Source organism: Heterocephalus glaber, unplaced genomic scaffold (assembly GCF_053883595.1).
Source record: "Heterocephalus glaber isolate CG9 unplaced genomic scaffold, H.glaber_assembly_v1.0 deba00001168, whole genome shotgun sequence".
In the NCBI taxonomy this organism is placed as follows: Eukaryota; Metazoa; Chordata; class Mammalia; order Rodentia; family Bathyergidae; genus Heterocephalus; species Heterocephalus glaber.
Genome location: NW_028258206.1, coordinates 32,269 through 55,727, shown reverse-complemented (window position 1 = coordinate 55,727; position 23,459 = coordinate 32,269). Strand labels below are relative to the sequence as shown.

Below are 23,459 nucleotides of genomic sequence, written 5' to 3'. Positions count from 1 at the left end.
TTTGTTGATGTGTTTAGAACCCTTATGAAATGATTGCTTCTCAGAAATGCCTTCCAGATATAGCTGGTCTTTAGGTTTTGAGTCTCTAATGGCTCAGAGGCTGTCTCATTTTTACTATACCAGGAAGGACAACTGATTAGATCAATCACGACACCTTAGCCCAAGTGATTCAATTAGCAACACAATAGCTCCAAGTACATCTTAGAAAATGACAATTTGTGGTATTTATTAATCTATCCCCTTTAACTGTGTGAATTAAATCAAAATGAACCAAGCCAACATATGTTCATAGTGAATAAACTCTTAAATATAGCAATTTCACCCTTTCAGATGTGGAGTTAGAAGGAGTTAGGGAGGGAGGGATAGATAGGTAGAAAGATAGGGGAAAGTTAGCAGTGAGGCCAGAGGGCACAGGTGAGAGAAGGAAAGAGAAGAAAAGAAAAATAAAGAAGAAATCTGAATTAGGGCCAACACAGGAACACAAAGGGAGTTGAAAAACAATGTGAGATAGGAAGGGAATGAGGGAGAGAGAGAAAAAGAAAAGTGAAAAGAAAGAAAAAAGCAAAAATAAAAAATTTGAGTAGAAAAAGAAGGAAAAAAAATAAAATAAAAGCAAAATAAAGTAATTTTGAAAATAACAAATAAAAGATAATGAAGGGACTCCTTGTATGTCCCTGGTGTCACAATAGAAAACGTGGGCAGCAGTGTGCAGTTATAAGTCAATGAAGCTCAGTTAACCAGCCATAGACCCATGAGATTCAGGCAGACTTCTGGCTGCAAGTCCCAAGTTGAGCTCCCTGTCCTCCTGCAGGTTTTAACTGTGCAAAGTTCTATTGAAGGTTCCAGCTGCCTTTTCCCTGAATGTAGTCCAGGTTCTGATGGGAGGTGATGATTCCTCTAACTTCCTAAGTATGGTGGTCTTGTGTGCCTTTATTGCAGAGATTCTCTTCACTTTTCCAGTGGGCTTCAGTTATCATCAGGGAGCCTGAGAGGGGCCCTCTCTCTCTTGTTCCCTTCTGCAGCTTAGTACAATGGCCTTTATGTCCCCCTGTGCCTCTGTAGTGTGGAACCAGGCAGCTGCACAGCCAAGAGGCCAGAAGCAGTGGGGTGGGTGGGGGGGAGTCTCTGTTGTTGAAGGCACCAGCAAGGCTCCACAGGTGGGTAGTAGGCAAGCCCAGGGGGTCCTTACCAGCTCCTGGTCACAAGTAGGCATAGCCAGCTGGACAGAGTTGGGCTGTCAGTTCTGGGCGCTCTGCCCGCGCAGTTCTGTCCGTGCAGCTCCATGGGCAGCTAGTGGTTGTTCCTAATTGTATTTCATTTTAATTCATTAAAATTAAAATGTAAATAGCCATATGTGTCTGCATGATAACATAGTGGACAGCAGAGCTCTAGACTTTGCATTTATATTCCAATTTCAGTGATTTGGACTTGTGCTAAGTTGGAAAAATAATATGACAGTTGAATTTATCAATAACAACGTCTAAGAATTCATCATACATAAATCAGAACTCTTAACAACTTTCTCATCCTTATTTTACATTGTATTTAGGTTTGAATTATATGGTTTGGGTAGGCAACATGTTTATTTCAAGGCCCCAAGTATCTACTAGGACCACTTTCAGTCTGATCAAATAGAGAACTGCATGACTGGGATTTTGTCTGTAAGAAGAAAATAAAGAAAGCAATTTATACTCACAAGGGTGTTTTGGTGAGCAAGAAGTAGAATGGAGTCAGGATATGTGCTAAGTAAGATGACATTCAGGCTATGAATGAATATACATTACTAATTTCACTCACTCCATCCTGTATTACTGTATTTTATGCACAATGCCCTTTCATGTATACATCCTTTCTTCTGCTCTTTAATGACATTCATTAGACTAGGACCAGTCACTACTCTTTTAGCTTTGTGACTTGTTCTGTAGTTTCTATTCATCCAAGATTATTCATTTTGAAGAGTGTTGCCCTGGGCCTTCTATGACCAGGTGATTCTCAAAAGTATGATCCCTACTTCTTGAGCTAGGTTGTGCAGACACATCATCACATTTCATGAGAGGTCAAATTTTGACTTAGCAGATCTGAGTGGGATTGAAACTCTGTTTCTAATAGTCACTCCAATGATGCTGATCCGCACATTGAGTAACAACAGCTTCTTCACAGCCTAATATTGTTCATTTAAGTCCCCTCTCATACATTTAGAGCAAAGATCCTTTGTTTTCCATACAGTGAAGACTTAGTCTAACAAACTGTCTTGATAAATTTTCAGCCGTATTTTTTTATTTTTTTGCACATGTGTGTCCTATTTATTTCACTTAAGAGTATGGCCTCAATGTGCATCCAATTACCTACAATTGTCTCTAATTTCTCATTTTCTATGCTGAGTAGTACTCCATTTTATACAAAACCCCACATCTTTATCCAGTCTCCAGTTGCAGAGCAAATGGACTGTTTCCAAGTTTTAGCTACTACAAACTGTGCTGCTGTAAACATGGGTGCATATATATCACTGTGGTATGATTCTTTTAATTCTTTGAGGAAAATACCTGCAGGGCAATAGCTGGGTCAAATGAGACTTCTAATCCTAGTTCTTTGAAGTATCTCCATATTCATTTCCACAGTGGTTGCACCAGTCTGCACTCCCACTAACAATGAAGAAGGGTTCCTTTCTCCCCACATCCCTGCCAGCATTTGTTATTGGTTGATTTTTTTGATAGCAGCCATTCTTTCTGGGGTGACGGGGAATCTCAGTGTTGTTTTCATGTGCATCTCTTGAATGACCAGTGATGTTGAAGTTTTTCATATGTTTATTTGCTGCCTTTACTCGTTTGTCTGAGAAATGTCTTTTCATTTCAGATGCCCATTTTTGAGTTGGGTCTTTATATTTGGGGGGGTCTGATATTTTTGAGTTCTTTATATATTCTAGATAGTAGACCTTTGTCTGAGGAACAGCTGGTAAAAATTTTTTCCCATATTGTAGGTTGTCTCTTAGTTCTGTTGGTGGTTTCTCTTATAGTGCAGAAGCTTTTTAAAGGTGATATCCCTCTTGTTGATTCCTTGTGCTAGTTCCTGTGCTACTGGGAATTTGTTCATAAAGTTTTTTCCAATGCAGTGTCTTCAAGAGTTCTACCTAACTTATCTTCTAGCAAGTTTAGTGTTTATGTTTCAATATTTAGATATTTAATTCACTTCAATTTTAGTTTAGTGCATGGTAAAAGATGGGGGTCTAGTTTTAATCTTTGGTAGATTGAAATCCAGTTTTTCCAACACTGCTTATTAAAGAGGTTATCTTTCTTCCAGTGAGGATGGTTGGCTCCTTTGTCAAAGATGAGGGAGCTAATCATATGTGAAGTTGTTTTTGCATCTACTGATCTATTCTACCCATCTTCAAGTCTGTTACTTTGCCAGTACTATCCTGTTTTTATCACAGTGGCTTTGTAGAATAGTTTGAAGTTGGGGATTGTGACACCCCCTGCCAAGGCTCTGTTGTCTATAAATGTGTTTGCTATTCTAGGTCTCTTCTGGTTCCAGATAAATTTTTGGATTGTTTTCTCTAGTTCTGTGAAATATATTGTTGGGATTTCAACCAGCATTGCATTGGATCTCTATAGCAATTTTGGATGTATGACCATTTTCACTATATTGGTTCTTCCTACCCAGGAACAAGGGATGTCTTTCCATTTTCTTATATCCTCTTCCATCTCTTTTTTCAGAGTGTTGTAGTTCTCAATGTAGAGGTCTTTTGCGTCTTTCATTAGACTGATTCCAAGCTATTTCATTTTTTTGAATGCTGTTGTGAAGGGGATTGTTTACCTAGTTTCCCTCTCAGTGAGTCTGTTATTTGTGTACAAGAAGGCTATTGATCTCTGAGTTTTGACCCTGTATCCAGCTACTCTACTGAATCTGTCAATTAAGTCTAGAAGACTTTTGGCAAAGTTTTTTGGGTCTTCTATTTAAACTATCATATCATCAGCAAATAATGACAGTTTAACTTATTTCTTTCCTAACTTAATTCCTTTTGTTTCTTTCTCTTGTTGAATTGCTGTGCCTAATGTTTACAAAACTATGTTGAACAGGAGTGGTGATAGTGGACATCCTTGTCTTCTTCCTGATTATAGCATCAAGGTTTTCAGTTTTTGACCATTTAGTATGACGTTGGCTGTTGGTTTTACCAAATTGAGATAAAGAACATCTATTCCAATTTTTTGCAGGGTTTGTATCATGAATGGGTGTTCAATTTTATTGAATGCTTTTTCTGCATCTACTGAGACGATCATATGGTTTTTGTCCTTGACTATGTTAATATAGTGTATTACATTTATTGATTTGCATGTGTTGAACCATCCTCTCATCCCTTGGATAAATCCAACTTGATCAAGGTGTATGATCTTTTTGATGATGCTCTGTATTCTGTTTGCCAGTATCTTATTGAAGATTTTTGCATTTGTGTTCATTAGGGAGATTGGCATGCAATTCTCTTTTTTGGTTGGGTCTTTCCCCAGTTTTGAAGCAAAGTAACACTTGCTTCCAGGAATGAATTGGAAAGTATTGCTTTCCTTTCACTTTCATTGAAAAGTTTAAAGAGTAGTGGAAATAATTCTGCCCTAAATTCCTTGTAGAATTCAGCAGTGAAGCCACCAAGACCTGGGCATTTCTTTGTTGGTAAATTTTTAAATACATTTTCAATTTCACTGATTGTTATTGGTGTGTTTTGAGTTTTTATATCTTCTTCATTCTATTTTGGTAATTCATATGTATCTAGAAATGTGTCCATTCCTTCTGTGCTTTCCTCTTCATTAGAGCACAGGTTGTCGAAGTAGGTATTGATAATCATCTTGATTTTGGCTGGATCTATTGTGACTTCATCTTTTTCATTCCTAATTGCATGGATTTGAACCTTGTCTTTCCTTTTTTGATAAGGTTGGCTAAGGGTTTATCAATTTTATTTATTTGAAGAACCAACTCTTTGATATGTTGATATTTTGGTATCATTCTCTTGGTGTCCATTGCATTGATTTCTGCTCAGATCTTTATAATTTCCTGCCTTGTATGAGCTTTGAGTTTGTTTTGCTCTTCTTTTTCTAGGAGCTTAAGATTCACCATTAGGATGTTTATTTGAGCTTGCTCTGTTTTTCTAGTGTGGGGATTCACTGTTATGAATTTCCCTCATAGAAGTACTTTCATTGTGTCCCCATAAATTCCTGTATGTTGTACTGGCATTATCATTAAATTATAAAAACTGTGTAATTTCTTCTTTAAGTTCCTCTATGCCCTATTGGTTGCTAAGGGGAGTGTTATTCAATTTCCATGAGTTTGTGCAGATCTTGTGATTTCTTATGCTATTGATCTCCAGTTTAATTGCATTATGGTCTGTTATATACACGAGATAACTTCAATTCCTTTGCATTTACTTCAACGCGTTCTATGAGCTACCATGTGGTCTATTCTGGAGAATGCCCCATGTGCAGCCAAAAAGAATGTATATTTTGATTTTGTGGGGTGGAACACTTTGCCTAGTATTTCCATTTGTTCAAAAGCTTGGTTCAGTTCTAGTATTTCATTGTTGACATTTTTGTCTAGATGATCTGTTTGTGACAGTGGGTATTGAGGTCCCCACTACAATTATATTAGTGCTTATTGTCCATTAATGTTTGTTAATAATTAATAATTTGTCCCTTAATATTTGTTTTGTATAATGGGGTTATTAGTATTGGGTGCATATATATTTATGATTGTCATCTCCTCCTCTTAGATTGTTTCCTTTACAAGGATGTAGTGCCTTTCTTTATCTCTCTGAATTAGTTTTGGTTTGAAATTTACTTTGTCTTCAAATAAGAGAGATACCCCTGCTTTTTTTCCTGGTTCCTATTGCATGGAGAACTGTTTTCCATCCTTTTACTTTCAGTCTATGTGTTTCTTTTTGAACTAAGTGTATTTCTTGTATGCAGCATATTGTTGCATTTTGCTTCTTAATCTATTCTGCCGGTGTGTTTCTTTTAATTGGTGAATTGATGCCATTAACATTGATGGTTATAACTGACATGTATTGAATTATCATTGTTATGTTATTTTCCTATTGTTGTCTCTTTTTTATTTTTCCCCCTCTCCCTCTAATTTCTTGCCTTGCCTGATGAAATATTTTGGATTCACTCTCTTGGGCCTCATGGAGTTGTGACCTTCATTGTCATTTTGTAGGATATTTTAAAAAATTGTATGGAGTGCTGGTTTGGTATTCATGAAGTTTCTCAGGTGTTCTTTATCATGGAAGTATCTTATTTCCCCATCAATTTTGAAAGATAGTTTTGCAGGATACATCAGTCTAGGTTGGAGTTTGTTTTCTTTTATGGCTTGAAATACCTCACTCCAGGCTCTCCTTGACTTGGAGATTTGTGTTGAAAAGTCTGCTGTGATTCTGATAGGCTCTCCTTTGCATGTGATTTGTTTCTTTTCTCTCACTGCTTGTAGTATTTTGTTCTTCAGTGGGTTTCTGGGATTGTGATTATTATATGTTTAGGTGTAGATTCAGCCATATTGTAGCCTGAATCACTTAAAATTTTGTGAGAGAGAAAGCCACTCTGTGGTTTTTCTACAGATGATTTTATGCTTCTCCAAAGGCTATACTGGTAATGGCATGCACGGTACACAGAAGTCTAAGGTGTTGAAATTCCCCAGCTCTTGAGCTAAAGAGGATGACATAGTGAGGAGGAGATGGCGAAGAGTAATGAAACTGAATTAAACCAATTTCAGCATTTTCTGGCTCTGTGAGATAGATATAGTGAAACCCAGTCCCAGATAGCTCTGAATTGCTTTTCCATGTTTCTTTCTATGTATATTGGAACTTTTAAAAAATATTTTCTCATCTAAACAGTGTTGTTCTACATTATATGCTTCACCTGAAATATGTTCCATTTTCTTTTAGCTCTGTCTGATTTGGAGATCGTGGCACAATCAATCATCTTTATTTTTGGTGGCTATGAGACCACTAGTAACACTCTTTCTTTCATTATGCATATGTTGGCCACTCACCCTGATGCCCAGAAGAAACTGCAGCAGGAGATTGATACAACCTTGCCCAATAAAGTGAGTGTACAGTACATGGAAGGAGAGGGAAGAAGTCTGTACTGAGGAAGCAAACCTCCTCATCACTGGCAATAAGAATTTTTCCACACAGATTCAGTGTTGATTCATTCACCAGGACTATTTATAAGTATGCAGGACCCAAAGTTCGAAACAAGGGGTGAAACAGGAAATGAATGCTATTTTGAGGAGACTAAGAACTTTGGAATACCGTGCTGGTCCTGGCATATCCATTGTCTGTTACCACAGTAGTGCTAACATCTCCATGTACCAGTGAGCTTTCATTGTTCAAGTGTCTAGGTAGAGATCTCTGCTGCTATTGCTGGATGTCCATGGCCTGGCTGTTGGCTGAGCAAGATTAGCTTTGACTGTGCTGGGTAGGCTGACTCAGCTCTGTTTAGACATCCTCAAACTCCAGTTGTGTAGTTGTGTAGCTAAACATAAGGAGGCCAAAATATGATCTAGATTTTTGGCTCTGAGACAAAGTCTTAATCTCTACACTGTACCCTGTCCAATGTCATAGCAGGTGAGAATCACATAGTAGCTACACTATCTTCAAATCTCTTTCCAAATGGGGAGGCTGTGTAGTGTGAGGATAAGTGGCTTCTGGGGTTGGCATGGCTGGCTTGGCAATGAGGTGAACACAGAGCATCTTCTTCAGAGCTCACAGCAAATCTCTGAAGCCCCAACCAGGAGACAGGTCAAGCAGCCAAGAATGGGGCTGAGTATAGGTTCCTGACCTCCTTCAGACTTTCACTAGAATTAAAATTATCTGCCCTAGTAGCATCCAATCAAAAGTTCTCTTTGTCATAATGGAATCAAAACAAACTAGCTTCTCCCTCAAATTATTTATAGAGTATTGGTTTAAATTGTATTTCTGTCCAAATATTTTGTACATAATGAAAGGAGTTAATAGCAGATGTTGTGAATTAAAAAGCTTGATATAAGCTGGGTATGGTGGTATACACCCATGATCCCATTTCCTTGGGAGGATGTGGCTGCAGGATTGTGAGTTCAAGCCCAGCTTGGGCAAAATAGTGAGACTGGAATGAGGAATTTTGTTTTTCTCCATGTTCCATTACCTTAATATAGATGTGTGGCTTCTCTTTTGAGAGGCAAGAATGTGTTTGCCATATTTTTAAGAGTGTAATTGTCATAAGTTTGGGGATTTCAGGCCCTGGGTAGGGATTGTCCGAAATGTGTCTTACTCCATAACTACAGGACACATTTCAGTGACCTTCTAGAAGGTCAATGAACATGATGTTTTTCCCAGTTCATGACTAAGGAACAGCAAAGAATGAAAGATTACTCAGATTCAATGTTGAATTCAAACTCCAAGTAGGCCTAGAGGGTGTACCCTTCACCAAGACCACTCAGCATGAGAGAGTCTCATAAAGACAGGCCAAAACTGAAGCTTCTGTAGCTTTTTATTGATAGAACCAGGAAACAAGGATAGAGGACAAAGAAAGATTTCTATGCATGAATTCATATGGGAAAGGGAAGGACAGAAGAAGGACAAGGTAAGGTCCGGGTTGTCGGTTACATGACTGACTGCAGATCCAGTCTAAGTAATGAATCAGAGTATGGGGAGGACGAGGCCAGAATATTCACCCTTTAAGGTAGTGAATTTGGATCCTACTTGGACTTGTGGGCTTGCAGGTTATCGTTTAATCTCTAACCATGTATGTATCCCAGAGGTTTGAGCATGTGTAGCTCCAAAAGTTCCTTATCTCTCCATATCCATCTCATGCAAACCTCTGGCTAATGCCCCACAGAGAGTTATGAAAATGCTCTATAACTATTGTGTTCTTTACCAATCTGAGTTAACTTTTGGAGCTCATAACAATTCAATAGTACAACATAGATTGAGTTGGACATTAATTCCAAATCTCAAATTCCAAGATCTGATTCTTTCTTTCCAGGCATTTCCTACATATGATGTCATGATGGAAATGGAGTATCTGGACATGGTGGTGCATGAAACTCTCAGGTTATATCCAATTTCTAACAGAATTGAGAGGATGTGTAAAAAAGATGTGGAAATCAATGGAGTGTCCATTCCAAAAGGGACAGCGGTGACGGTACCAATATTTACTCTTCACCGAGACTCACAGTACTGGCCAGAACCTGATGAGTTCCACCCAGAAAGGTACAAGGACCTTCAGTAATGGAACTCAACCTGAATTTGTTTGGTCTAGGCATTCTATGATGTTTCATAAAGGGGATAACAAATGTGTGATGTGCAATCATTTGCTTATGTGGGTTTTTTGTTGTTTTTAGAAGTTTAAAAAAATCACAATGGTAATTATTGAAACTGTGAAATCCTTATCCCAGAAAAACTAAACATATGCTTTATGTGTGATCTCAAAACTTTAAGATAAAGCCTATTAATGAAGTTATGTAGGGCTGGTAGTGAAACTTGTGAGAGAGTGCTTACTTGACATGCTTAGGACCTGGATTCAGTTATTTAGAAAGTGGGTGTACATCCTTATAGAGATATTTCTGTTCATTTAGAAGTTTAAAAAAGCTAGAATGATCATAATTGTGCTTTGAACTGCTATTTTTACTTACAGTAAATGATAAAGTATTCAATATTTTAATATATACAGTGATATGTGTGTGTGTGTGTGTATGTGTGTGTATGTGTGTGTGTATTTTCATGACTCAACACTTGGTGATTGTTTGCATCTCCCGTAATTTGCTTAACCTCAATGTAATTTCAGGTGTTTAGGATGAAATAAATTCTTTCAGGTTTTCCATTTTGTTCTCCTAATTTACCACGAGATTTAGGAAACATTTCCATCTTCCATTTGTTTGATCATTTCTTCCTGTTTCCTCCAGTGTGACTATAAAAATGCAGGCTGAGAGCCAGAACGGTTTTCCTCCTGCCCAATTCAACAATCCCCACAGAGAAGAGAAGACAGGGAGAGCACAGGTCTTTCTGGTCTTGTCTCTGGTTGCCTGCCTTGGCCAACTCCCTCACACTCTTTGAAGTTGGTGATTCTTTCAAAATCAAGACATCTATTCAAATGTCTGATAAATTCTTCCTTGGAGATGTCTTTCTTTCAAAAATTTTTATTAGTGCATATTTGCAGTACATAAAGATTTCATGGTATATGTATATAACATCTTAATTCATTTTTCCTTTCCTTTCCCTCTCCTTCCTGCATCTCTTGGTCCCTTCCTTTTTGCAAAAGATCTATCTCTGTGTTTCCTGTTATTTCACTTTATTTGGCTCTTTAATTTATTTATATGCTGAGTTTCTCATATAGGAGAAAACCATGCCATATGACATTAAAACTTGTGTGTCTGATATATTCATTTAACATGATGGTCTCAAAGAAGTTCTTCTGTGAGTTAAAATCCAATGTCACCATTTTAGTTACTTTCTTATTACTGTGACAAAATGCCTGACACCTACAAGTTAGAGGAAGAAATTTTATTGTATCTCACAGTTTGTAGAGGTTTCAGTTCATAGTCAGCTGGTTCTAAGGCAGGGAAGCATGGTAGAAAGGCATGGCAGTGCAGAAACAGTTCATGGAATGGCAGGCAGAAAGGAGATTAGCATTAAGAAGGAAGGATGTATATATACACCCTTCCAGGCCAAGCCCACAGTAAGCCACAGCTGCCTACTAGGATTCCTCTCCTGATATCACAGTATCACAGCCATCAGTGGGCTAATCCAGTATCACTCACCCATGATCCAGTTACCTCCTGAAAACTCTGCCCTACAATGGCATGAATCTCTGGGGGGAGATCTAGATATAAGCCAAAACAGTCATGTTTTGGGCACAGTTTGCACTCTGAAAATCCTTGATGTTTTCTTTTTATGGTATTGGTAAGAAAAATAGAGAATGAAGTTTTTAGGGCAAGAGTCCATCCATCTAGAATTCTATCAGAGTTTCTGATTCCAGAGACCTTGTCATCTTGGTCATGGTGTCCCCAGGGCAGTATTTTCTATATAGTAAGAGTCTACATTGTAAAAGTCAATCAGAATAGACTGATTACTCTGTTTTCTGGACTAGGGGGCTTCTGGGTGCCCTCAAATATCCACACCTGTACTTTCTGTACTTCTGCACTTGTCTTTGGTTCATTCAGTTATCAAACAGATAGTAAGTACTCAACATGTGTCTGGGATTGTGCCAGGAAGATGGAAATCCACATACTGGAAAATATCTGTTTTGAGAGTATTAGACACAAGTACTATCTATGTTCCATGTCTACAGAATATATTCAGTGTGTTTCATGTGCTCATCACCTGCTTAATCTCCCCCCCCATATCAGCTGCATCATCCATTCATCATGATAACCCTTCTCTGTCTCCTAAGGTATTTGATAGCATATCACTTGTAAATATCACAAAATTTTCTTCAAAGCTCCGGAACTGTGTTAAAAATATATGACTCGATTTGGGCCTGATGGCACATACATATAACCCCATCACCCTTGGAGGTGGAAGGATTTTAGGTTTGAGCTCAGCTTTGGTAACTTACTCATTTAATGAGACACTGTTTCAAAATACAAAGTAATGTAGGGGTTTGGGATGTAGATCAGTGGGAAAGCCTTGGGCTTAAATCCCACTATTGATTTTAAATACATATATGAATATTTACTTATAATGTAATATTTTGTGTAGTATAATATATGTTTATATGTGACATAAATATATATGAAACATCAAAATATAATAAGAAATAACTGAAACATAAATTTTGACACCATTATCACTTTTTCTAAATCAATATTTATATTAATATAATCAAATAATGACAAATCAAATTTGAATAAAACATGGCTCTAAACTTAAATAATTTTAACCTAGTGGGAGATAGAGAAAGAAGTCAGTAATAATAATAGAGTAGAGAATTATCCTTTGTCCTTGTATATAATCTGACTTTCACTGTTCTGAGGAGCAGGAGACAAAGAGAAAAGGAGTTTTGGAAAGACAAGGAGGAGTGGTGAAGAATAATAATGACAAAACTGATGAAAGAAGAAAGGGGAGGAGAGAAGGGTAGGGAAAAACAATCATTTTCCCCCTCCTTCCTCAATGAGCATCTGATTAACATAAGTGTCAGTGGAGGTGGGAACACACTTTCTTGTCATTCAGCCTAATTCCTATGTGCCTTCTGAATGGAAACACATCCTCATCCTGAAGGAGATTTTAGCCTTTAGAGATCCATTTTTTTTCAAACAGCATTCACCTCATCTCATCCCTACAGGACTAGAGTCTCCTAAATGGTAAGAAGAGTGGAAAGGACCTTTAGCACATAGTTCTCATAGTGAAAAACCTACAGCAGGATGTCTATGAGCAGCCCACAAAATATCATGTATACTCTTGGTAGAGGGATGTGGCTGAGAACTCCAAATCTGTAGCTCTCATATATTTGTTTCATCCCTTTGTTTTCTTTTTTCTGCCTTATGATTTTATTTTTTTTCCATTAAGTTTATTGGTATATTTTACATATACAATACAGTTACATTGATCACTGGGAACTTGTACCTTTCCATAATCTATCTTGGTTCTTGTTTTCCCCATTCCCCTGGCCTCCCTTCTACCCCTCCACCCCTCCCTTTTTAGAAAAACTTTGTTTCCATTTTTTCCCCTTTACCTTCTTTACTTTCCCCTATGCCTCCCACTTCCCCACCCCTTTAGACCTTTTCTTCCTATTTCACATTATCAATTACACATTTTTTTTTGGTACCAGGGGTGGGACTTGAAACCTTGCCCTTGTGAGGCAGATGGTAGAAACTCTGAGCTAAATCCCTGTCCCTCAATTATACATTTTGATCCTTATTTACTCTTTAAGTCCCTTACACCAGAGAAACTATTTGGTTTTTACAAATGTGTGTTGTATTTATTTCACTTAAGAGTATCGCCTCAATGTGCATCCATTTAGCTATAAATGTCTCTAATTTCTCATTCTTTATGGCTGAGTAGTGCTCCATTTTATAAAAAACTACTTCTTCTTTATCCAGTCTGCAGTTGATGGGCACTTGGGCTGTTCCCAAGCCTTAGCTATTACAAACTGTGCCACTATAAACATGGATGAGCATATATCACTGTGGTATGATTCCTTTAATTCTTTTGGGAAGATACCCAGCAGAGGAATACCTGGGTCAAATGGGACCTCTAATCCTAGTTAAAGTATCTCTGTATTCATTTACACAGTGGTTGCACCAGTCTGCACTCCCACCAACAATGGAGAAAGGTTCCTTTCTCCCCACATCCCTGCCAGCATTTGTTATTGGTTGATTTCTTGATAGCAGCAATTCTTTGTGGGGTGAGGTGGAATCTCAGTGTTGTTTTAATGTGCATCTCTCGAATTACCAGTGATGTTCAACATTTTTTCATATGTTTATTTGCTGCTTTTACTTCTTTATCTGAGAAATGTCTGTTCATTTCAGATGCCCATTTTTGAATTGGGTCTTTATATTTGGGGGGTGTCCAACTTTTTAAAAGTTCTTTATATATTCTAGGTAGTAGTCTTTTGTCTGAGAAACAGCCAATAAAATTTTTTTCTCCCATTGTAGGTTGTCTCTTATTTGTGTTGGTGGTTTCTCTTGCAGTGCAGAAGCTTTTTATTAAGATGAGATCGCATCTTATGAGATCTGATGTTCATTCTCTGTGCAAGTTTCTGTACTACTAAGGTTTTGTTCATAAAATCTTGTCCTGTACCAATGTCTTCAAGAGCTCTTTGTAACTTATCTTCCAGTAAGTTTAGTGTTTGTGATTTAATATTTAGATCTTTAATTCACTTCAATTTTAGTTTAGTGCATGGTGAAAGAAAAGGGTTTAGTTTTAATCTTTTGCAGGTTTAAATCTGGTTTTTCCAACACCATTTATTAAAGAGGCTATCTTTCCTCCAGTGAGGATGGTTAGCTCCTTTGTCAAAGATGAGGTGCCTGATCATGTGTGAAGTTTTTTCTGCATCTTCTAATCTATTCCACCTATCCTCCAATTTGGTTCTTTGCCAGTACTGTGCTGTTTTCATCACAGCTTTGTAGTATAGTTTCAAGTTGGGGATTGTGATACCCCCTGCCATGTCTCTGTTGTCTATAATTGCTTTTGCTATTCTACATCTCTTCTGGTTCCAAATAAATTTTTGGATTGTTTTCTCTAGTTCTGTGAATTATACTGTTGGGATTTCAACCAGGATTGCATTGGATCTGTATAGCAGTTTTGGAAGTATGGCCATTTTTACTTATTTGTTCTTCCTACCCAGGAACAAGGGATGTCTTTCCATTTTCTTATATCCTCTTTCATCTCTTTTTTCACAGTGCTGTAGTTTTCAGTATAGTGGTCTTTTGCTGCATTCATTAGGTTGATTCCTAGATATTTTATTTTTTGGATGCTATTGTGAAAGGAATTGTTTCCCTAATTTCCCTCTCAGTGAGACTGCTTTTGGTGTACAAGAAGGCTATTGATTTTTGAGTGTTAACCTTGTATCCAGCTACTCTGTTGAATCTGTCAATTAAGTCTCGAAATCTTTTGGTGGAGTTTTCTGGGCCTTCTATGTTGAGTATTATGTTGTTAGCAATAAAGACACTTTAACTTCATTCCTATCTTTATTCCTTTTATTTCTTTCTCTTGTTGAATTGCTGTGGCTAATGTTTCCAGTACTATATTGAACAGGTGTGGTGATAGTGGACATCCTTGTTTTAATCCTGATTTTAACATGAAGGTTTTCAGTTTTTGACCATTTTGTATGATGTTGGCTTTTGGTTTTTCATAGATAGCCTTTATCATGTTGAGATAAAGGCCTTCTATTCCAATTTTCTGTAGGGCTTTTATGAATGCATGTTGGATTTTGTCATATGCTTTTTCTGCATCTATTGAGATCATCATATGGTTTTTTTCCTTGGCTATGTTAATATAGTGTATCACACGTATTGATTTGCTTATGTTGAACCCTCCTTGCATCCCTGGGTTAAATCCAACTTGCTCTGGGTGTATGACCTTCTTGATGACCTTATGTATTCGGTTTGCCAATATCTTATTGAAGATTTTTGCATCGGGTTCATTAGGGAGATTGGCCTATAGTTCTCTTTTTTGTTTGGGTCTTTCTCTTCTTTTGGAATCAAAGTAACACTTGCTTCCAGGAATGAATTGGGAAGTATTGCATCCTTTTCAATTTCACTGAAGAATTTAAAGAGTAGTAGCATTAGTTTTTCTCTAAATGTCTTATAGAATTCAGCGGTGAAGCCACCAGGACCTGGGCTTTTCTTTGTTGGTAAGTTTTTAATTATGTTTTCAATTTAAATGAGTGTAATTGGGGTATTTAAATTTTTTATACCTTCTTCATTCAACATTAGTAATTCGTATGTATCTAGGAATCTGTCCATTTCTTCTGTGTTTTCCATTTTATTAGAGTATATAGTCTTGAAATAGGTATTGATGATCCTCTGGATTTCTGCTCAATCTGTTGTGACTTCACCTTTTTCATTCCTAATTGCATGGATTTGAGCCTTTTCCTTCCTTTTTTTGATAAGGTTGGCTAAGGGTTTATTGATTTTTTTAATTCTTTCAAAAATACAACTCTTCAATTTTTTGATTTTTGTATCATTCTCTTAGTGTCCATTGCATTGATTTCTGCTCTGATCTTTATAATCTCCTCCCTTGCATGAGCTTTGGGTTTGTCTTGCTCTTCTTTTTCTAGGAGTTTAAAGTTCACTATTAGTGTGTTTATTTGAGCTTACTCTCTTTTCTTAATATGGCCATTCACTGCTATGAATTTCCCTTGTAGAACGGCTTTCATTGTGTCCCATAGATTCCTGTATGTTGTATTGACATTATCATTTAATTGCAGAAACTGTCTAATTTGTTCTTTAATTTCCTCTGTGACTCATTGGTTGTTCATGAGAGGGAACTCCAAGTGTTTGTGTAGTTCCTATACTTTTTTTTTTTTTTTTTTGGTACCAGGGATCGAACTCAGGTCCTTGAGCTTGCACAACAGGTGATGAAACCACCCTGTGCTTTCTTATGCTATTGATCTCCAATTAAATTACACTATTGTCTGATAATATACAGGGGATAACTTCAGTTTCTTTGTATTTACTTAAACACATTCTATGAGCTAGTATGTGTTCTATTTTGGAGAATGACCCATGTGCATCTGAAGAGAGTGTATATTCTGATTTTGTGGGGTGCAACACTCTGCAGACATCTATTAAGTCAATTTGTTCAAAAGCTTGGTTCAGTGCCAATATTTCATTGTTGATTTTTTTTGTCTAGATGATCTATGTTTGATAGTGGTGTATTGAGGGCCCTACTACTATTGTATTAGTGCTTATTTGGTTTTTCCTATCCATTAATATTTGTTTTGTATAGTGGGTGTATTAGTATTGGGTGCATATATATTTATGATTGCCATCTCTTCCTTTTGGATTGTTCCCTTTACAAGAATACAGATACCTTCTTTGTCTCTCTTAATTAGTTTTGGTTTGAAATCTGCTTTGTCTGCAAATAAGATTGCTACCCTTGCTTTTTTCCAGATTCCTATCACATGGAGAACTGTTTTCCACCCTTTTACTTTCAGTCTATGAATTCCTTTTTGAATTAAATGTATTTCTTGCTCACAGCATATTGTTGCATTTTGCTTTTTAATCCATTCTGCCAGTCCATTTCTTTTGATTGGTGAATTGATGCTCTTAACATTGATGGATATAACTGATATATATTGACTCATCCTTGTCATGTCATTTTCATATTGTTTGCTCTTTTATTTTTTATTTTTTCCCCTCTGCCTTTAATTTCTTGCCTTGCCTGATGGCTTTGCTCTGTTGGGCCTCATGGAGTTGTGACTTTCATTGTCTTTTCCTAGGATATTGTTTAGAATTGTTTGGAGTGCTGTTTTTGTATTCATGAAGTTTCTAAGGTGTTCCTTGTCATGGAAGATCTTATTTCCTCATGAATTTTGAAAGATAGTTCTGTAGGATACATCAGTGTAGGTTGGAGGTTGTTTCTTTTAGGGCTTGAATTACCTCACTCCAGGCTCTCCTTGAGTTGAGGGTTTGTGTTGAGAAGTCTGCTGTGATTCTGATGGGCTTTCCTTTGTATGTGTTTTGTTTCCTTTCTCTAACTGCTTGTAGTATTTTGTTCTTCTGTTGGATTTCTGGAATCTTGACTAGTATATGTCTAGGTGCAGATTTTTTTTAAATCATGGCTAGTTGGAGTCTTATATGCCTCACTTATCTGTATGTCAAATTCTTTTTCTCTGTTTGGGAAGTTTTCAGTCATTAATTCTGCAAACAGTTTTTCTTGTCATTTATACTTTCTCCTGCTTTTTTGTGTACTCCCATAAGTCTGATGTTGGTCTTCTTTGTATTATCTAGGAACTGCTTGATCGATTTCTCATGGCCCCTTACTATTTTTTAAGACATTTCTCTGTTCATGGTCACTAAGTGCAATCCTGACTTCTATATCTGATATTCTGTTTTCCCAATGGCTCATTCTGCTGTGAATACTTTCAATAAGACTTTTTAATCTCCTGGATATCTGTTTGAATCTGTTTCATGGATTCCATTTCTATCCTCTGTTGGGCATTCATGGTTTCCATTTCTTTCCTGTGCTGGGAATTCATTGCTTCCATCATGGCTCTGAGCTCATGTATTTTTTTTTGTACCAGGGATCGAACTCAGGTCCTTGCACTTGTGAGGCAAGCAGCAGAACCACTGAGCTCAATTCCCAGCCCTCATGTATTTATTTTTATCTGTTTCTGTTCTAGAGTCTCTAATCATGTCTTTCGTTCTTCTCACCATCTCTGTAGTCATCTGGGAAATTACTTCTGTTTTGAATTTCTCTAGAGCCTCATTCATCTGTTTTGTTACTTCCTGTGCTATCATTTCAGGGTTTCCAGGTTGGTTGATTATCAGATTTTTCCACCTCATTTCCCCCAGAATTTGCCTTTGGTGAGCTGAAAGTCTGGGTTTGTACCTTGCTTAGGCATCTTCTCATTTCTATTTTTGTTGTTGGTTCTGTTTTTGGTTTAATTCCTGGGTTGATACTTCAATATTGCTTATTGTATGTATCTTTGTTGCTGCTATTTAGAACCCTTATGGTATGATTGCTTCTCAGAGGTGTCCTCCGGATATAGCTAGTCTTTCAGTTTTGAGTCGCTAATAACTCTTAGGCAATCTTGTTTTCTACCAGGAAGTTTTCTATCAATTTTCTACCTCATAGTCTACCAGGAAGGAAAACTGATTAGATAATCACAATACCTTAGACCAATGATACAATCAGCAACAATAGCATCAAGCACAGCTTAGAAAATGACAATTTGTGGGAGCTATTAATCTATCACCTTTAACCATGTGAATTAAATAAAAATCAAGGACCAGGCCAAAATACATTTACAGTGAATAAAATCTTCAGTATAGCAACTTTACCTTTCAGGATGAGGACTGAGAATGAGTTGGGGAGGGAGGGAAAAATAGGTAAGAGGATAGAGAAAGGTTATAAGTGAGGCCAGAGGACACAGGAAGATCAGGCAAACATTGGGAAACTGTTGAAGACAAGAGGAAAAGACCAACTGAAATAACAAAGACAAAATCTCAACAAACTAACAGCAATAGGAAAGGTAGAGACTGTTTTTGCTTTCCTCTAAAACTAATGACAGTTGAGAGAAGGAAAAAGAGAGAGGAAAAGAAAAAGAAAACAAAAAGACATCCAAATTAGGACAGAAACAGGAACAAAAAGGGAGAGAGATGCAGAACGAGGTGGGAGAGCAAGAGAGTTAGAGAGTGAGAGAGAAAGAAAGTAAAGAAAGAAAGAGAAGAAAAAAGAGAAAATGAATTTGAAATAAATAAAAATTAAAACTAAGAGAAAAATCAAACTTTGAAAACAATAAAATGAAAACAAAAGGCCTCCTTCAGGTATGTATCTACTGTCACATTAGACAATGTGGGCAACAGTGTGCAGATCTAAGTCAAATAGTATCAGCAAGTCAGAAGCAGTCCAGTGAGATTCAGGCTGATTCTGGCTTCAAGGACACAGTTGAGTTCCCTGACCTCCTGCTGGATATAACTCTGTAAGGTTCTACTGCAAGTTCTAGTTCCCCTTCACCTGAAGATAGTGCAGTGGGCTTCAATTATAATCAAAGAGCCTCAGAGAGGCCCTTTTTCTGTTGTTCACTTCTGTTCTATCTTCTGGAGCACAGAACAATGGCCTCATGACCCCTTGCACCAGTGTGGGCCGCTGGCCAGAGGGAGGTGCAGAGGCCCAGGGCAGTGGTGCTGGCAGCCCATGCAGCTTGACTCCTCAGTGACTTGACTCCTCAGATGCCTGGGGGAGCTCCTTATTTAAATTTTTTATCAGTACATGTTTGCAGCACATAATGATTACATTGATCATGTGGAGTTTGTGCATATTCATAACACATACATTTTTTTCTGTCTCCTTCCCCTCTCATTCCTCCCTGTACTTGTTTTCATCTGTATCCCACCAGATTCAGTAAGAAGAACAAGGAGAACGTTGACCCTTACATATACATGCCCTTTGGGAATGGACCCAGGAATTGTATCGGCATGAGGTTTGCTCTCATGAACATGAAACTTGCTCTCATCCGAGTCCTGCAGAACTTCTCCTTCCAACCTTGTAAAGAAACACAGGTCAGCCAATTAACTTTCTTCATAAACAGTGCTTTATTGGGAGGTGTTTTTAAAAAACAAATGTGTATATGTGAAAGTGAACATGCTTATTGACCTTTTCAGAATTTGTTCTGTGGCAAAAGGATCTATTTGTAGTTGGTACAAACTTGAAGGTTCCTTTAGTTGTGTTGATGTAAATCTGTGTGCAATTATAAAACACAGCTACAAAGATCATGTAGAGTTTATGCAAATTAGCATAATATAGTTATGTGCAGTTCTTTTGAGATTCAGCATAGTTTTAGGTTCAAAATCTTATCTTCCAGTTTCAAGTGAAGTGGAGATGGAATGTGTTGTGCAAAAGTTATAAAGTGCAGTGTTCACATCAGCATGGTGTCTGAGTGGTGCTCTCCTTTACTAGATCTTACAGAAGCTCTCTTGTAACAGTGGTTCTCAACCCCTGGCTCTACCTTGAACTCCCTAAGGAGCTTGAAAAAAATCTGCTCATGCCTGGGTAATTTTAGATATCCTAAGACAGTTCCCCCAGAGTCATGGTTTAAAAGCTCCCCATTGGTTGTCAGTTGCAGCCAATTGAGAATCACTTGTTTACTGCTGGATATGAATGACTCCCACCTCTCAGGGACATTCTCGCTATTGGACCACACATTTCAGGAGCTCTGCTCCAGAAAAACTATGTAGTATTTTCATTCTCATTATCAGTGTAGGGATCTCCATGTCTTTCTCTTCCTCATTATGTTCTTATCTTCAAGTCCTAATCCCACCTCAAGATGGAGGCCTTATCCATCTTGTCTATGACCCATTTATTCCTCTACTCTGTTAATGATTGATGCAGTCTGTTACTATTACCTATGTTAATGCTTTGCCATTAAACCATACAATTTGTTTCTCTAGTTTTCTCCATATTGGTGAATGTCCCCCTTCCTTCTGTGTTACCTCATTTTACTCTTTCTGTAAACTCCCAATGGTGCCTTCCAGCGAGTTTGCTCAGTTTGGAAGCATTCAGAGAATATTGAAGAATCATTTGTTGTTGGTTTGGAGGTCTTAATACAAGTTTGAAATTATTTTAATTTAAAAAATTTAACAAATGTTATTTGTATATGTGCATCTGTTTATATTTCTGTCTGTTTCCTGGGAAAATATATGGTAGGGCAAAATCATAAGATGGTGTATAGACAAGAAGATTTGAAATACCTCTCCTGAAAAATAACAGTGATCGCTGAATAATATGAACAATGACTGATAAGCTTAATCTGAAGTTGTGACTGCATGTAATATGCAACTTGTCTCTAATGAATAGACTTTCTTCCTGGGAGAAGGGCAGGGTAGTGGTGGTGATCACCTGATATTTTGGCTTAGAGCAGCTGTGTAGGTGTCCTGTAAATGTCTACAAATAGGCATAGTCTAGGGAGAAAGCAGGCCTTTGGGACACCTGGGATTGGGCAAATCCTCCCTGGTAAGCTCCTAGTCATCTACACGCTGGCACTTCTCAATCTCCATGGCAGTTTAGAAAACATCCCATTTGCTCTACTAAGATCAGAACTTTACTCTGAGGCTCTAGCCTTGTCACTGAGAACAGAGAGTGTGGCTGGAAATTAGTCCAAGTGCTGAAGAACTGAGACTTTCCCTACTTTTGGAGTCAATAGGAGATGTAATGAATCAAAAGCATAATGCTTCCTAAATATTTCTCAGCATTATACTTTAGAATTTAGTACTGACAAAAAATTAAAATGTACAACAAATACCGACATAAGATAATCTTGGAAGTTTTAACCACATAAATTTAACTTTGTATAGCCTATTAAAAACAGTTTTTCAGTATGCAAAAATATGGTTAGAATTGTTAAAACTTATTCTTTTACTTTTAAGTCAATAATGCATAGAAGTCAAAATGATTTTGTCTCAGCATCTTATCAAATAGGTGCTCAGTAATTTACTGAATGAACATTTAGATGAATGCTTTCACTATTAGATCTTGACATATCTTAGACAATATATAAGAAATCCAAGATAAATGATTTAAAAATTGATTTTTATTTGTTTGCAAAGCATTATTCTCTGTAATGTATCATTTCTATTTTGCTTTTGTGATTGTTGGTATTTTATTTATTGCTTCTAAATATCCTTATTTAATGTTTTCAGATCCCTCTGATATTAGCCACAGAAGGTATCCTTAAGCCGAAGAAACCCATTATTCTGAAGGTTGTGTCAAGAGATGAGACCATAAGAGGAGCCTGATGTTCCCTAGGGGCTTTTGCTGTACTCTTTAGGAAGACTTTAATTTACTATTGAATAAAAGCCAGATGAAGATGAGATTAATAAACTGCTCTTGAAGAATTATTAGGGATCCAGTGCACTCTTTGAGCTTGCTCTGTATCTGTATAGATTCTATCTGTTGTGAGTAAATGAGTGTCAGACCTGTACATTAACCTTCTCTGTTTCTCACAGGTCTATCTCCATCTATGCCTTGTGAGCACCACCAATTCCATTTGAGCTCTGAGCAGAGGAAATGTTTCTCAGTAATTTTATCAGCAATTTTAAATAAGAATGAGAATTATTGCTGTGCCTTTAGTGTAAAATTTCCATGAAATATATGTAATATTATGGAGAAGTATTATTTAAAAATTTAGACAATCATATCTTTTGTAAATGTGATTTATTCATGCATATTAAGAGGGAAGCTAGAGAACTTAATCAGAAACAGAAATGATTTTTGGTCATCATAGTCACTGGTTGTGAGGGCCCTTTTTCTGATCCCATTTGCTTATTAAGTTAGGTGGGAGTTATTCCTGATTTCTATCATTGTTTGGAAAGTATATCTGTGATTTAATTCTGCCATTCTGAAGCATATGCTTTGTGAAACTCAAGTGAGGCATTCATTAGTTTATTAGTTTTGCTTTAGCATCATCTTCCCAGATGTTTCTGGAAAGCAGGAAAATGTCCTTCCTTCCTTCCTTCCTTCCCTCCTAGGAATGGAACACAGGCATGTGCTAGGTATGCACTTTAACATCAAGCTACATCCTCAGCCCTAGAAACATGTTTTGTTATACCTCTTTGTATTCTATCTTTAACTCCCTGATCCCTTAATACAATCAAAATTAAGCAACAAAAACAACAAGTACAAATCAGTTTTTTTATCCATTGATTTGGGGTCAAAACTGAAAGAATTTGCCAAGCTCCTTTGGCACCAGTAGTCATAGAGGTTTCTTCCTTTTTTTGCTCATTTCCTGCCCTTTCTCAGTAATTCAGTCCTAAAGTCAGTAGGTAAGGCACAACAAGGTGGCCACACATTGGATTGGAGGAGAGAGTCATGGTGAGCCCAAGTCAGACCAAGGAGGATAGGAAGGCATCCACGTGCAAGGGCAGCCTATCATGGATCTGATAGACCCGGCAAGGTGTTAAAGGATGCACACCAAGAGGTGTCCTGGCACCAGCAGCCATTGCCTAAATAGGCTGTGGAGAACCCGATTGTAATAAGGAGGGCACATATGAGTGAGAAGGGGTGGATAGAAGTTGACTCTGTGAAAAGGAATCTCTCAAATAAACGAATGTACCAATGATAATGGAAGCCTGGTTTTTCACTATTGGTGAGGGGAGTCACTAATCCAAAATGAGAGAAAACTGGAATAATCCCTGTAAAGTCAGACTGGAATGGGATGTAAATTCATACTTTTCTACATAGATGTACAAGAGATGTAGACTGTGTGTGTGAATGCATGTATGTATACCAGTTTTCAGGTATTGTAATGAGCAAGGGGCCTTCCTGGGTTCTTACTGTTCCATTC

General features: G+C 37.4%; 1 protein-coding gene across 1 annotated transcript in view; it reads left to right on the top strand.

Moving 5' to 3' along the window:
- LOC101723158 (cytochrome P450 3A14) overlaps positions 1-23,237 on the top strand; it is a 51,614-nt gene extending 28,377 nt beyond the window's left edge. The window contains exons 10-13 of the mRNA XM_087210642.1: positions 6,917-7,077; positions 8,997-9,223; positions 19,518-19,680; positions 21,817-23,237. Of these exons, the coding sequence (XP_087066768.1) occupies positions 6,917-7,077; positions 8,997-9,223; positions 19,518-19,680; positions 21,817-21,912 (647 nt within the window). The 3' untranslated portion in view covers positions 21,913-23,237. The remainder of the gene's footprint in view (positions 1-6,916; positions 7,078-8,996; positions 9,224-19,517; positions 19,681-21,816) is intronic.
- The last annotated feature ends 222 nt before the right edge of the window (positions 23,238-23,459 follow it).